The 15,745-nt window shown below is 31.1% G+C and overlaps 1 protein-coding gene across 1 annotated transcript; it reads left to right on the top strand.

Moving 5' to 3' along the window:
- The first annotated feature begins 11,753 nt into the window (after positions 1 to 11,753).
- Positions 11,754 to 13,422, top strand: LOC129947175 (uncharacterized). Its single transcript, XM_056057623.1, has 2 exons — positions 11,754 to 11,885; positions 12,473 to 13,422. Exons 1-2 carry the CDS (start codon positions 11,819 to 11,821, stop codon positions 13,330 to 13,332), a joined length of 927 nt encoding a protein of 308 aa, XP_055913598.1. The 5' UTR covers positions 11,754 to 11,818; the 3' UTR covers positions 13,333 to 13,422.
- The last annotated feature ends 2,323 nt before the right edge of the window (positions 13,423 to 15,745 follow it).

Raw genomic sequence — 15,745 nt, forward strand, 5'->3', positions numbered from 1 at the left:
GAAAAATATTTACACTTTCTCCTCTCACACTATTTGAATATCGCTGACATTGTTTGACGCTTAGCTTTCTAAATTAGACACCTGGTATGACGTCTGAACCAAATGACATACAGTTGGTTTGGTTTTGAATTCAAAAACTATACCTATTTGCATACATCAGTGTGTCTACAATTTGTAAGTTTACATTTTGAATTTTCTTTTCTTGTAGGTAGTTGCTTGCCAGAAGTTTCAGAATGCAGAAAATTGCATTGGGAAATGTTTTGACATTGACACTTTTCTTAATATTTTAAGAAAAAAAATACAATTTTACTCAAACAGAAATGGAAAAGAAGAAAAATGAATATTTTTTGAAGCTAATTTATCGTTATAGTGAATGTGAAAGGAAGTTCTAGAAGCGGAAATGGGAATGCACATAATGCACTCTCTTCGTCTGCACATCGCATAAAGAAAAATTAATAGAAAATGCGAAACAAAATATTTTAAAAAACAAAATTCATGAATTTTTCATGTAGGTATCTGAAGATACATTTCTGTTTACATTATTTATGCAGAAATAACTCGTAAATATTTCATCATCATCAAGAGTGTTTCATTGTTATTTTTTTTTCTTATTTCGTTTAACAAAAATATTTGGGAGGCATAAAAGTTAGACATGTTTAAAACAACAAAATGAAGCTATCTCATTATGGCCAAAATGGGAATAGATAAATATTTAGGTATTATAACTATTATTGGACATAGACAGTACTTACCTATTTATACCCTCAAAAACACAGAATACGAGTTGTTCTGATAATAAATTAAGGCACTCAATTGATTTTATGTGTATCGATGTCGAAACACATGTTAAGTTAAGTCGAAATTTATGAAGCCATAAATACAATGTACTTATAGAGAAAAATAACCTTATCTCTAGACAAAGGATGTGTATGAACGTTTCCAAATAAATATAAATATCTATATAAAATTAAAGAGCAAGATGTAAACTGATATAGAATGACTAAAGGATTTTCACATCAGCCAACAGTATTATATCGACACCTTAATGAGTCGTAATAAATTGACTTTGTTTAACAAGTGAAAGTCCAATGGTTTGAGGAGTACTGGTTATGTTTTTTTAATTTATATGAAAGTTGATATTTCGTATTTAATTTGGAAGAGACCTATCAACATTTTTTGTTCGCTTGGCACTCGTTAGCTTTGAACTTTCCTTTACAAGGCCTCGCCTAGTCAATGTTAAAACAATTAACGAAAACTGTATGACAAACAAAGACCATTTAAAAACTTAAAAGTCAAAACCGTAGCAACCTGTCGTTTTTCATTAGTTGATGACAAAAATTACCGTCACGTTACATGCAATGGGGAAACCAATATACCTCAGATGCAATGTCGATTGTAACATTAATGGGAACTAGTGCCACAAACTATACTTGTGCACTGGGTGTAGCAAAAGGTTTATTAAAAACTTTTCTCCGATGTTGAAAAATGTTTTTTCGTGGAATGGAATTTATAGTTTTCCTTTGACGATTTTTTAACTATTTCTTCTGGTGACTTTGCATTGCTGCTGACTAAATTTCTGCGTACTTCACATAAAATTGGACACTTTCCTAGAAAATGGATTACAAAGGCTGTAATAAATAGGAAAATCTTCCCGAGCTTCATTAATAGCGTCGGCTCTGAGTTTTTCATCTAAATTTGCAATAAGATTCCCGAGGTCGTCATTGCAGTAATTACCACTTTCATCAACTATTTGAACGTCTGTTTTACCGAAGGCAGCATGGTCTTCTAGCTTCTTATACAACAAAAATTTTTTTCTCAATTGTTTTCAATGCCAGAATTATTGGGAGGTTTTCATGTGGCATATTAATTTTTTTTTTGATATAATCAATATGACATTTAATAGTTTTGATGAAGAGTAGTGGTAATCCTGTCTCAATTAAGATCATATAGTTTGGGGTGTTTTTCGGTAAACGAAAGCATTTCAAACATCTCCCCTCCCCATACCTGTGCTGCATACATCATAATAGATTCCGCCTCTGCAACAAAGTCCTTATATTTAACACTGTGTGATATTGACTGGTTTGAGAAGCATTTCTTCCATGTTGCAGATATTGCACTCTTAGATTTTCTTTAAGATGTGTTTCCATATTAAGACTGGTGGTTATGATTAATCTTAGATCTTTGTAGACTTTAACAATCTCGATGGTTTTTCTGTCACAGTTCCATTTTTCATTCCTGGCTGTTCTACCAGAACCATTCCGGAATATTATCACGTTCAATTTGCTCAAATTGATTTTCAGATTCAATAACTGGGAATACACATTTAGTCGGTTAATCATCAACTGTAGGGTTTCAGGCGAGTTAGCAAACAATATGACGTCACCTGCAAAAAGCAAGGCTTTCATAAGTGTCCTCGATATTTCAATTCCACCGGGAACAAAATTAATCAGGTTCTCTATGAAGAAGGCAAAATGAATTGGGCTAAAATTGCTACCTTGCTTGAATCCCATCCCAAGTAACATTTTCGGAGCCTCAGTTGTTATAGTAGTTCGATTTAAGCTTCCAAGGAGTGAACTCTGAGACTACTGCTCTATTTTGTATGCAGTTACAGCTTCTGACATTTTCTTATTCAAAATATGCTCTATATGTAAGTTTCATAACAACTTCAAGCTCTATAGCCTTATAATGCTTGTTGCTCTATTAATATGCTCTAATATAATTTAAAACACAACCTTAAACGAGCTTTACTTAATTTCGAATTCATATGCTTTAAAAAGGCATTATTTTAGAAAGACAAATGCTCTTTAGAGCCACTCATTAGCTTTTTTGTTTTTTAATAAATACTCCAAAACAGCTTATTGATCAAAAGACATAATAAGTGGATTTGTCGGGTTTCGCATACGGATTTTTAATAATACTATTAAGTTTTATTAAGTGCTCCAATTAAATGGAGGAAACCAATATACCCCATTTTGCTCGAATGAGCTGGGTATAATTGTGAGCACTGTTTGGTTTCTATAATTTAGTATTATTTTAAAAGACATACTGAATTTAATAACCACGCCGAACAAGAAAAACCACGGCGATCGAGAAGAACCACGAGCTGGACGACGCGACGGAATAAAAACAGATTGTGTCAAGAATTACCGTTTTAGAACCCATTGCTTCAGAAGAGTTTTATATGTGTGTGCAAAAAACAGGAGTGAGCAAGAAAAAAATAGTAAATCCAAACAAAGAACGAGATGACGAAATGCAAACACAATGTTGCACAGGGTGAAACGTTTTTTATGTCTCGTATTTATTTTTGTGTTGAAGGGCCAAACATAATGAGTGTTTTTATTTATTTATATTCCGGATATGAAATGCAATAGACTGGCAAAATAAATAATTCATCTAGAATATCCAGAATGGAATTAATAAACAGAATAGAATAGAAATCCGCTAATCAATGAAAATTTATTTTATAATCCACATAAAAATAATGAGGCCTTTAATTTCGCTTGGTGACCACTTGAAGGGTGAAGGGTTTAAAAAAAATAAAACATGAAAAACAAACACACAACATTTTTTTTCTTTTTAATTTTTTTAAGTTGATTATTTATAGTTATGGCTTCAATCTACTTTAAATATCAATGCCTGAATGCGTTTCATGTGGTCTTAAACCTAAATCATTTATTCATCACAAAATATACTTTTCTTATCTGAACAACCAAATTGTTCCGCCATATTATTAATTTCGAGAGTTTTTTTTATCAGCCTTTATCTCACACGCTTGATATTTGCTGTGTTCATCATTTTACTCACAACGGTCAGTATTTTTTTATTCGCACGAGTAAGTCACGCTCTGAACACTCAGTAAACGTCCTCTGAGTGAAAAAAGTAACACAACTTTGAAGCTCTGGACACTGAACACGAAGAGAAACTCAACTTTTAGTTTGACAATTCATTCTTTGTTCAGAAGTTAAAAAGAAAAACGCCTAATTATAATTTAATTTATATTTTTGATTTCAAAAATAAATTTACTTGAGAAAAATTATGAAGATATTTGGGGTAAATTCTTTCCAAACAGGTCTGGAAAATTTTAAACAAACGTCAAAATTTAACCAATGGTAAACAATTTAAACACATTTCGAACACGACTTATGTAAGGGGTTTAGAAAAATGTTTTTCGATTGGTGTGGGTAATCTTCTAGTTACACATTGAGAGGAATTCTAAACAAAAAAAGAACAAAATGTCTAATAGAAAGAAAACTTCGCATCAAACAGGGAATATTTGTTTGTAGTTATTGTTTGCGTGAAAAAACCGTCGGCATTTTTTGTTTGTTCTTATTGAATTGAGGCACCCTATGTCCTTAATTATAAAAAATGCTCTACAACAAATCTAAAACAACAGTTTTGTAGACGTTAAGATGTATAGAAGCTCTAAAAGAGTTATTGTTTTTGTCGTATCAAAATGGCTTTTTTGGTAGAAGTTATGAAATTTCTCTGATACAATTTTTAATTTTTCATTTCAAATAATTAATAAAAAATTAATATTTTAAAGGCGCGTGGTACATTTTCGAGGTACAACAGCTATGTTTGTGATGAAAATAAAGTGGCACATAAAATCACACCTTCGCACACCTTAATCATTATAATTTTGAGTTTTAGGATCATTATCGTATAAATATTTGTTATTAGAGTTAGAAGTTTTACTCTGAAAATATTTATGTTTGAGAAATATTTTTTAGGTTCAACCCAAGCAAACAATTCTCATTGTTTTTATTTCTTTATATTTATTTTTTACTCACACTTATCCAATCGTTTTTATATTTCTACTTCAAAGCGAAAAGCTTTAAAACTATTGTATTGTTATTTTTAATAGAGCTATAAGTGCTCTTAATCAAAATGTAAATGCCATTTTGTTGCTATTGTCGAACATAATGAGTACTATGGCATCATATTTAGAATCATAATCGTGCTGAAAAAGAAGCTTTAAATTAGCTCGAAAGTGACAAAAAAACGTTCATTAATGCTACAGGCAACTACAACCTCTATACAAGAAATGAAATGGAGCCCATTTTAGCTCTCAAAGTCGAAAAATTAGCTCTTAATAAGTTTTTATACAGCTTTATTGATGCTAAAGAGCTAAATGTAGTTAATAAAGCTAAATGATTAAGCTTTATAAGTGCTTCTAGAGCTAAAAACGAACTAGAATTGTTACTTGGGATCTTAGATTCGAAATACATTTCGACTTTCCCCTTTTCTAGTACCTGCCCAAATTTGTCTGAAATCCCATAATTGTAAAGGTTGAAGAACAGTGATCGGTCATCAACGGGTATCAAAAGCTGCCTTGAAATCGAAAAAAAATACGTTGACCTTCATTTTTTGTTTAATAGAGGTTGCCGCTATTCTTTGCTGTACAAAATTATTGTGCCTGAAATTCTCCAAGCAACTTATTATCATGAATCTAACTGGTCAATCGGTTATTTAGTATTGTTGCGAATATCTTGTAGGTGGCGTTGAGAAAGATAGTTGGATGGATCATCAATGTTGCCTTTCTTGTGTATGGGAAAAACTAAGGAATTATTTAACTGTTCTGGAATACTTCCAGTATCCAAAATTGTATTGTTCCATATTTAAAGAATTCCAGTAGTAAACCATTAGGTCCTGAAGCTTTTCCGTCTTTAACTTCATCCTGAGTTATGACACTATCCAAAATATCATTCGAGTACGATGGTTTAGCGTATTGGATAGGAAGCGTAAGACTCTCTGGGTTCAAAAGTAACATAAAGTGATTATGCAAAACATCGATATTTAGTTTCAAACTGATTTTTGGTTTTGCTCCATTTAATTAGTTAATCGCCATCCACAATTATTTGGAATCCTTGCCGTTTGTAAGTTTTAGAGCCTCAGTTTCATAAAACTCTGTTTTTTTTCCTTGCACATTTCTTTGAATTCTGCATTTGCTACTAAATAAATTTTTTTGAAGGAAAGGCAGCTGAATTTTCTAAAAGCTTTTAACCATCCGAATGATTGCTTTTTCGGAATCTACGTCGAACCATTTTTCTTTACTTTTAAGAATTTTCTCGATTCCGGACATGAAAGTTTTATAATTTTTTCTATGTCGCCTATTAAAATTGGGGTCGCCGTTGGAAGATTGCGTTTCAGGTTGCAACGATAATCGTGCGCTCTGTCTTCTTTAGATTTTAATTTTGGTGGTAGCTTTATTATTAATTATCCTGTTCTATTAAGTTAGTTCGGAATTCAATTACTAATAACAAGTTATCAGAAAACGGGCCACTTTTGACCATGAAACCTCATCAAAAATTAAAATAAAAAATTAAAGTATCAAAAAGTGCTTATTTGGCTTACAAAACTTAAAGATTTTCAGGCCCTGTTTCATTCAAATAATAACATTTTACGATAGGAAAATTATTACAATTTATAAAGTTATATATATGTATATCTACATTTAGTATTTTAAGTTCAAAACAAAAATAATACTTTACAATCTGCAATTTTTTGTATCTTAATAAATTATATATTTATTATTATTTTTTTTTCTTTTTCCGATAATTGAATGAAATTTGAAAAATTGATGAATACGATTTTTATATGCATTTAAAAATTAATGCTTGTTTTGGCGATAATTTAAATTTTATCATGGCTTTCAAAAATTCAGGTTTGTGTGCCCTACTCCAAATCCTGCCAATTCTATAGAGTTTTAATTTCTTTTAAGATTGCATGTTTTGAACCATTCTTCATTTGTGGCTTTTAAAGATCAAACTTTGTTTGTAAGGGGAACGTCTTGTCATTTTTGTTTCCATTAATCCTTTATTAAAAACTTTTGTAAGTGGACTTTAATTTGTATTGAGTTGTGTTTGAATGCACATCCCTTCTCAGAATTGAAAACAAATCCGTCGGTAAAAACTTGATCATAATCGCTGTATTTTAAACTGCATCATTCTTTACTGTTTTTTTTTAAACAAAAATTGTGGTTTCTATTTTAAAGCCAGTAGAAAAGTGGAGAAATCAAAGACTTTTTCTTACTAAAGATTATTTATGTAAGCAATAAGTTTCAGAGGATTTCAATTTTTGGATGCTTTAACCTTTTTTTCTATTATGTGTTCCGTCCATTTCAATTTTTCTGTAAAAAGTAATTCCTTGGAACTTAACAAAGTTTCATATAGAAATAAAATGGCCAGTTTATAATATTCCGCGCTCTAGAAAAAAGCATGCCAGCAGTTTTTTCCTGAGAAAAACTAAAACGTTTTTGATCACACCAGTGTTTCGATTTATCATTGTTTTCCGGTGTGCTAAAAACAACTAGGATCTTTAACTTGCTAAAGGATTCTATTAACAGCGATAAAGAACAATGTAACGCTTATAACTGATCCTTGCGGGATGCCATTTTCGAGTGTATTTTCATTAGAGGAACAATCGAGTATTACAACTTTGAATTATTAATACATTTTACTAAGTTTCCCTTTAATCCCATTTGTATCATCTCGTCGATGTTTTTCATATCAAACAATATAGTTAAGAGACTTTTTCTAGCTGCGAAAGCTTCCATAACTTCTAAATACAAAAGATTATCGATAGTAGTAATTATTAATTAAAGAATTACTTTCAAGGAACCATTGAAATCTTTTGTTTAAAATTCTTTCGAAGACCTTGGAAAGAAAATTTGTTAGTAATATGGGCCTGTAGTTATTCGTATTAACAGGGTCCTTTCCTTCTTTAGGTATATGTTTTAATAAAAATGTTGTTGCAAAAATTAAGTAAACGAGAAAGGTCAAAACTGTTCATATTATTTCATGTCACAATTGATCATGTCAGGGCCGTCAGACGATCCCTTGCATAAAATAAAAAAGAATGATAAAAATACCAAGTTTTTTATAAAATTTCTTGGTTTTAGATTAGGTTCTCGTTATTTAGCATTAAACTTGTTCTTAGGCCGAAAGGCAGTAGTTATAAGATAATGGATTAACTTAGAGCACCCGCATAGGGCCAGTAAGATATTTTTTATTTTTTAAGTTTTTGAAAATTACGCTAATTTTTTGTTTGTCTAGCTTTAAGCTAGTTTTAAGATTTTGATAAAATAAAAAAAAAATATGACCCTTGCATTTTGAAAGAGCGTTTTGAAGTATTTGAAAAGAAAATGGTCGATTACAAATGTCTGATTGGTTTGAACGGATAATCAAACTGACTGATTCGGTATGAATTGCTTGAATTGGAGTTTTCATAAAAAAATTCGTAAATTCTTCTGCGATATCTTTCATATTTTTTAATATTTGATTGTTGGACTAAATAGACGTAATATTATTATCCTTAGTTTTCTAAAAACTTCTGAAGACGGTGTCCAGCTAGATAATTATTCTTAAATTTTTAGTAAACATTTAAATTGAACTATGAAAGTAATAATTAATAATTCAACTATAATTTGTCATTAATTGGCTGCAGAAACTTTGTAGTTAAAGTCGAATTTTTCTATAGTTTTCTAATTTCTCCCTTTAACTTAAAATAAACTTGCATTTTAAAAAAAGGGGTAAGATTTTGGCAGTGTGATTTCCATTACTTTATATCCAAAATGTGCTCAAGGCAACTTATTTACTTCCCCCAATCCTCACAAACTTGGATTTCTCTAAAGAAGGTCGGTTACAGCTATAATTTTCCTGATTGAAATACAATGGGAAATTTTTACTCGTATACCAACATAATTTATTGAAATTGTAAGCAATTAAAATACAATTCGATAATTTTTGGCCATAATCTAATTACTTGTTTTTGAAAGTGATTATCCGTCAGAAAAATAGCAAACAATTCATTGTATTAAACTTGTTCTAAAATAAATTGCAACAATGTTTTTTCTTAAATAATTTAAGAATTAATTATGTTATGAATTAATTGAAAAATGAACGCGGTCACATCATTAAGCTTGCTTAAAAAACAGAACATTTTAATTTATACGTAACGCATGATAAATAAACATTTATGTGCATATTTTTTTACTTAATTGGTCTCAAATAATAATAAAAGAGAATTGAGTGTTTTTTAGAATATAGTAGACAACAAAAGGCTTCTAATTTACACTGATCAAAAAGGTTCATTGTTTCAAATGTTGTTGAATCAAAAACAAATAATTAGAACACATTTGATTAAAAACAAATTAAATATAAGAAAAAAGGTTAAAACCGATTGAAAATGTATTTTTGTATTGATTAAAAGTGCATAGCAGTCCGTTTGACCCTTTTAAAAAGATCTATTTCCTAAAATAAAATAAACAACAGTTATTTGATATTTAAAAAAAATGCACAATAACCTTTGATCTCAAGTTTTGAAAATATGCTTACTCTAACTTCAATATTTACAAACGCATCATCCGTTTATGCAATAAGGAATTATGTTGTCATTGTTGTTGTTTATTTGTACTACTTGTATTGAAAATATTCAGATTTCTATACCTACTAGATCTTTTTGGGAGGATAGGACATTCTTGGAGGATGAGTCAATCCATTTTTACACAGATGGGTCAAAAACCAAAGAAGGGGTTGGTGGAGGTGTGTACTCTGAACGACTGAAATTAAGTCTCTCATTTCGCCTTCCCAATCATTGTAGCGTGTTCCAGGCGGAACTTTTGGCGATTAAGGAAGTCTTGTCTTGGCTCAAAGAAAACGTGATATCAACATCTGATATCCGTATTTTCTCTGACAGCCAGGCCACTATAAAATCTCTGGACTCTGTCTCTACAAACTCTATAAGAGTCCATAACTGTCGATCATCTCTAATGGAGATGGCGCAGCAGTTTAATATTCCCCTTTGCTGGGTGCCGGGCCATAGAGACATTCCACTTAACTGTAAGGCAGATGACCTCGCCAGAAACAGGTACAGTACAGCCCATCCTACCACGTTTGGGAAGTACTGGCATACCAATCGCTACTTGTAAACTGTTGCTAATGCAAGACGCTGTGAGGAGGGCAAGCACCAGGTGGAACAACATCACTACATGTCAAGTCACAAAATACATCTGACCAACACTGGATAGTGGATATAAAACGTTCAAGGTGCTTGCTCTCTCTAAGCAGATCGCATATAAGCTCGATAATAGGTGTCATAATCAGACGTATTCTCAAATGACTTTTTCAGAAGCTGTATGGACGAGGAAGAGGAAGAAACGGTTCTTCACCTTCTCTGCACATGCTCTGCTCTAGCTCGAAAACGAAAGAATTACCTAGGAGAATTCTTCTTTAACGATCTAAACGATCTAAATCATATCGGTATAATCAGCCTCTCACGTTTCGTAAGGGACTTGAACTGGTTCCATTGAGCTTAGGAGGAAGCCTCAAGATTCATGTGGTATCACAATGGGCCATTAAACTGGCCTAAGTGCGTCCGTTTCCATCTTGGACAGCCACTATAACCTAACCTAACCTAACCATTGAAAACATTTCAAGATTTTACATCATTAGTTGGTTGGTAATTGCAATTTTACAATATAACCGTGATTTAAAAAAATTTTGAGTTGATATTTAATAGATTGTTGATGATTATGGACATATTTCTGATTATTTTTTTCCGTGTAAGCAGGAGTTTTGTTAAATTGATATTCTTCAACAAATTAATTCTGTTTTTGAAGCTTAAAGTATCCCACAAATTGTAGAAACAAAAGTGTAATGTCTTAAAATTGTTTTTCTAAAATATTCGAAATTAAATTCTTGTCCTCTATGAAAGTCTTGGTACTAGCGTTAATATTAAAATTATTGAAAGATTTATTTATATTAGGTACTAAAACATTTCATAAAATATTATTACAAATTTTAAAAGAATTCTTCTATGTCCAATAGTATATTTTAATCTTAAGGGAAATATTATTGAAAACCATTGTTTACTATTTGCAGCCCTAATGTACTATCCGACCCGGGTTATTTAAAACACAACACATTCCTATACAATTATTTGTTTGGTGGTTTTTCAAAGCACAAACCTTTATCTTCTAGATACATTTCAAATCATTTTAGTATCTTACCTAGTTTTTGTAGTTTCTCATTAGTTATGAAATGAATTATAGGTCTTTATTTTTCCCCATCTGAAGTTTTGAAAAACCTTGTTACTTGCTCCCAATACAAACCTCGATTTTAGGTATATGTATGTATGTGTTCAAACTCAGAAATATTCATTTTAACATAAGTTTTTATATTTTTTTCAAATTATTAAAAATATTTCGAACTCCTAATAATAGCAAACATTCCTTTTATACCGTTTTGCGGGTACAATTACGAACTGTTAGCATTATTCAACGTTCTTTTGAGCTTAATGGATGTCAGTTGAAGACTTTTAACTCAAAGGGAAGGCATTGTAGATTTAGAAAAAATAACGTATTTTATGGAAAAAACAAAGCTAATTCAAGAATTTACATAGCCTCAAAAAGCCTAATTACATTTCTTTTCAAAATATAAAAGGTTATTGATAAAAAACCTGACATTATAGATTGATTTTAGAGTCGGATTTAAACTAAAACAATCAAAAACCTCAGTGAAGCTAGTATTTTTATTTGACACCTTTATTTCTTTGTTCGTAGATAAAAGTCAGTAAGGTTGTTTTTTCTAAGATAAATCTCTGTTTACTTGATAAATTTTAGAATCTTAAAAGCAAGTTTATGCATTCAAGATTGGATCCTTAAACTTTCTAAAGTCTATTTTGGAGGTAGGTATGTGTGAGTCATGGCTAATTTAAACATCAAAAAATGTTTATTTAAGCTTGCGTTTGTATACATTGAGTTCAGTTTTCAATCACATTTGTCTTTCATATCGTATTAACTTCATACTCATAGTCAAGCATGGATCATAACTTTGTAGTTACAATATTGTTCTTATTGATTTTTGGACAGTTAGGAGCTATAAATGGTAACAACAACTATTTGGAAAAACCAGTGAATTTTACTGTCAGTTAAATAAAAATCTACCAAGAAAAATTGTGTTTTTAAACTGAAAAGCTTACTTTACTTTTCTTTTCTTAATGCGGTTAATTTATTTTTCAAAAGTATTTGATTGTGATTTCTAACATGAAATTGAAAATTTGTGGGATTTTGTAATGTGTGTTATCAGTTGTGTTTCAAAACTAAAAAAAAAAAAACTTAAAGTGATCCCGTATAAGAAGTCCCAATTCAAGACTGAAATATATTTAAAAAATGGAATTTTTTGTACATAATTTATGACCACAACATTGACTTTTTTTTTAAATAACCAACTTAGTTATTAAAATTTGCTTGTAACACATAGATCTTTGAAGGCTATTGTCAAGTCCTAACTTAAGCATGATTAATAGTTTTCAATACTGACTACGCTTTCAAGTGATTTCAAGGAATAGCAGTGAGCTTTTGATTTATCGTTTACGATACAATTTATTTTGCCGCTTACGATAAATTGGCGGAAGGAAGTGGATATTTCTTACTTGACATTATTATTTGATATCAATCTTTTTCTTTTCTTAGGATATGCTGCTTACAAGTGGCAACCATTTAAATCAGGTGATAAAATACCTTATAATGCTGCTAAAATTGAAGCTCAAGAACATATCTACGTCGGAAGAGCCAGACATTTTGATGAAATGCTTCCAGCCGAAATCAATGCAAATGGATCAGCAACGGTATTTTCTTGCCAAAAAGTAATACCGAAATATGTATTAGAAATTCTTTTGATATCGGAAGAATGCGATTGGAAAGAATTTGACAATTTCTATGATATAGATGAAACTGCAGTACGTGCCGGAACTGTTGATGGTGAACCTATATATATTGGAAGCGGAACTTTAGAAAAAGCTTATTATGAAATCAGTGTTCGACATATTGCATCAATTATGTTAAATTCCCAGCAAGTACATTGTTGGAAAAATAACAACAATTGTTATCTATTGCAATACCTTAGTTGTAATACAAAAACTAAATGGGTTGATTCTTCGGCAGTGAATTTACCAAATAATTCAATTTCTGGTGGCAAATCCGAGAAAGGTCATGATATCTATGTTGCACAATTGAAAAAAGGCTGTAACATTTTCGCGGGACAAGTTATCCCACTAATGGGCATTGCAACTGCTATTCAACACAATGAAGAAACTATTGTGGCTAAATATTGTCAAGTGCTAGTTGGCGAACCAAATGAATATAGATGGGTTTCAGCTAGTAATAGACAAATACCAGATTATGCTGTTAGTAATGGAAAATATGGAAATGAGTTAGGTTATTTGGCACGAATTAATATGACACTAACATATGTTACAAGTACTATGATTCATGGTATGGAAGCAGATTACGAATTTTTGGTTGAAAATGATGATCTTTTTAAAATTAATTAAATCTTTCTATAAAAATTCACTGTCACTGTTGTGATTTATAGAAATAAATTAACGAAGTTCAATAAATAATAAAAATCAAGGTTAAAATGTTAGCCTTTTACCCAAGTGAAAAAAAAAATGTTTTTAATCACATCTGTGAGAGTCTCAGAGGCAAAAAGTATAAAAATGAGTTGTTTATAGCGGAGGCTAGGTAGATAAAGTCCTTGCCTACCTCAAAGTAACGTGTGTCTATGGTGACGTACGTCGGTGTTATAAGTCCTTTCTCTTGACGATAGCATGTAATTTGTATTGTCCTCATTAACGTTTAAACCCATTTAAGCCGCCGCTGCCTGAATACTCACAAAAGACCCATAGATTTCCTGGATCTGCAGTAATGTGAATATTTGATCAACTGTGGACATTCTAAAACCACACTGATAAGGACCTATCAGGTTGTTGACGATGGGCCTTAGACGTTCACATATTACGGCAGAGAAGATTTTGAAAGCGATGAATTGTCGATTATTGGTGTTCATTCACAAGATCTCAATAGCCTATTGCGGTACCTTTTAGAAAATAGCGCCGCATAGTGGCGAACGTGATCCGGAAAAAAATAACCCATTACACCTTAAATACTGAACCGATTTTCATGAAATTTTCAGACAAGATTATTAAAATAAAGGGGAAGAGAAAATAGGTTTGAACCAAAATTAGAACTTGTTTTCTCAAAGTTTTTATTTTGAAACTAATAATTTTGTATTCGTATTTTCAAAAAAATAACGAACTGTTGTTGGAATGTCTTTTTCTTACTTTCAGATTCTACGAGATTTGAATAATGGGTTTTTAAAAACAATTGAAACGATTCTTCCTTTTAAATTATTTATTCAGTTTAAACTGATTGTGAAATTGAATATGAAACAGAAATTTTTACGAGTATAAATCAATGGTCATTTATACCATTTGAGAAATATATTTACATCAGTATTTTTCAACTTTGAATACCACATTGTTGAAAATATAGCATTTTGTCCACCAGTTTCACTATTATCGCTACAGGAAATGTTAATGATTTTTGTTTTAAATTTCAATTCTTTAAAATCCTGATAGTAATTTCGTATAATCTTTCTGACAGCTGCAATAATAGCGGAGTATATTCAAACGAATGAAAATGTTGATGATATTTTACACATAAGTATTTTGTTATATTTAAATTTCAAGTTGGAAAGATATTTGACAGACCCTATGTATGTATGTATAAGGATTTTCTTCAATTCCAAGCTACGGCTAGACAATACGAAAAATAAAACTCCGTGACGACGACGACGCGAACATACGGACAAGAAAATTGAAAACCAAATTATAAGTATACAAACATTTTAATTCAAATTCACCCTCGAGCAATAAAAAAAGATCCCAAATCAATTTAGAATTCACACTGACCAAAACATATAAGGAATTGTATGTGTTTCAAATCACAATAACCAAATATTCTTATTTAAAGTATGTAAACCCAATTTTCAAAAGCTGAGCAAACAATGTCCGAAGGTTGCCTTTTTTTGAAATAACCCCAACAACAATAAAAAATACAACAAAACTTTATTGTTTTCCTTTGAAACAAGGTCAAGGATAATGTGTAGTGTGTGCATAGAAAGAAATATGTCATCTTAATCTAGAACACTTCTAAATCTCAGAAAAGCGAATACAAAGATTGAAAAAAGAACCTACGTATCTGAAACTTTTACTTCCCAAAAGCATATCAGCTAGTAGCTGTTGTTTCATTTTTACCAACAAAAAACAAACTAAGGAACAGAGAGAACAAATTTAAGATTAAATATCACACACAATAGGAAGACGTTCTTTTTATGAAAAACAACATTCAACACGACCAGAACAAAAGGAACACCCCTGTTTATATGGAATACACAAAAAAAAGACTAAATCTCGAGCTTGGGCATATCCTTCCGCCTATCCAAGCAGGCAGCTATTTCTATAACCGCCGCACACAGCTCTACTCTGCCACAGCTCTTATCCCATCACAAACATTTTTAGGAGCATCCATTAAATCATTGTTATCCCTAAGGAGAAAAGAACAAAATGTGAAAAGTTCATCTCATCATCTACTCTCTGGAAAACACATTGTTTCTTCTTATACTTCCTTGAGTTTCTATTGTGGATTGTGGCTATTGACGTGGTTAATGTCTGAGCAAGGAAAAAATCACGAAGCGGTCATTTACAATGTTCAGAAAACAGATGTTTTTTCTTTTGTCAGCTTTGTTTTTTAATTTACATTTTTCTGAAGGGAAATATTCAAAATTAAAGGCGAATTCTGTTTCTGAGATTCTTATATAAAATTGTAGTAGATTTTTTTTTGTTTCTGACGGATGTACGGTAGGAATGTGGCAGCCATCACACTAATAGGTAACCTAGATTAATG

The sequence above is a fragment of the Eupeodes corollae genome, chromosome 2, assembly GCF_945859685.1.
Source record: "Eupeodes corollae chromosome 2, idEupCoro1.1, whole genome shotgun sequence".
Taxonomy (NCBI): domain Eukaryota; kingdom Metazoa; phylum Arthropoda; class Insecta; order Diptera; family Syrphidae; genus Eupeodes; species Eupeodes corollae.

Excerpts from the sequence above, each read along its gene's own strand:
- LOC129947175 (XM_056057623.1), top strand. The coding sequence starts at position 11,819 with ATGGATCATAACTTTGTAGTTACAATATTGTTCTTATTGATTTTTGGA. Across the intron at positions 11,886-12,472 it reads ACAGTTAGGAGCTATAAATG|GATATGCTGCTTACAAGTGG; the intron begins GTAACAACAACT and ends TTCTTTTCTTAG.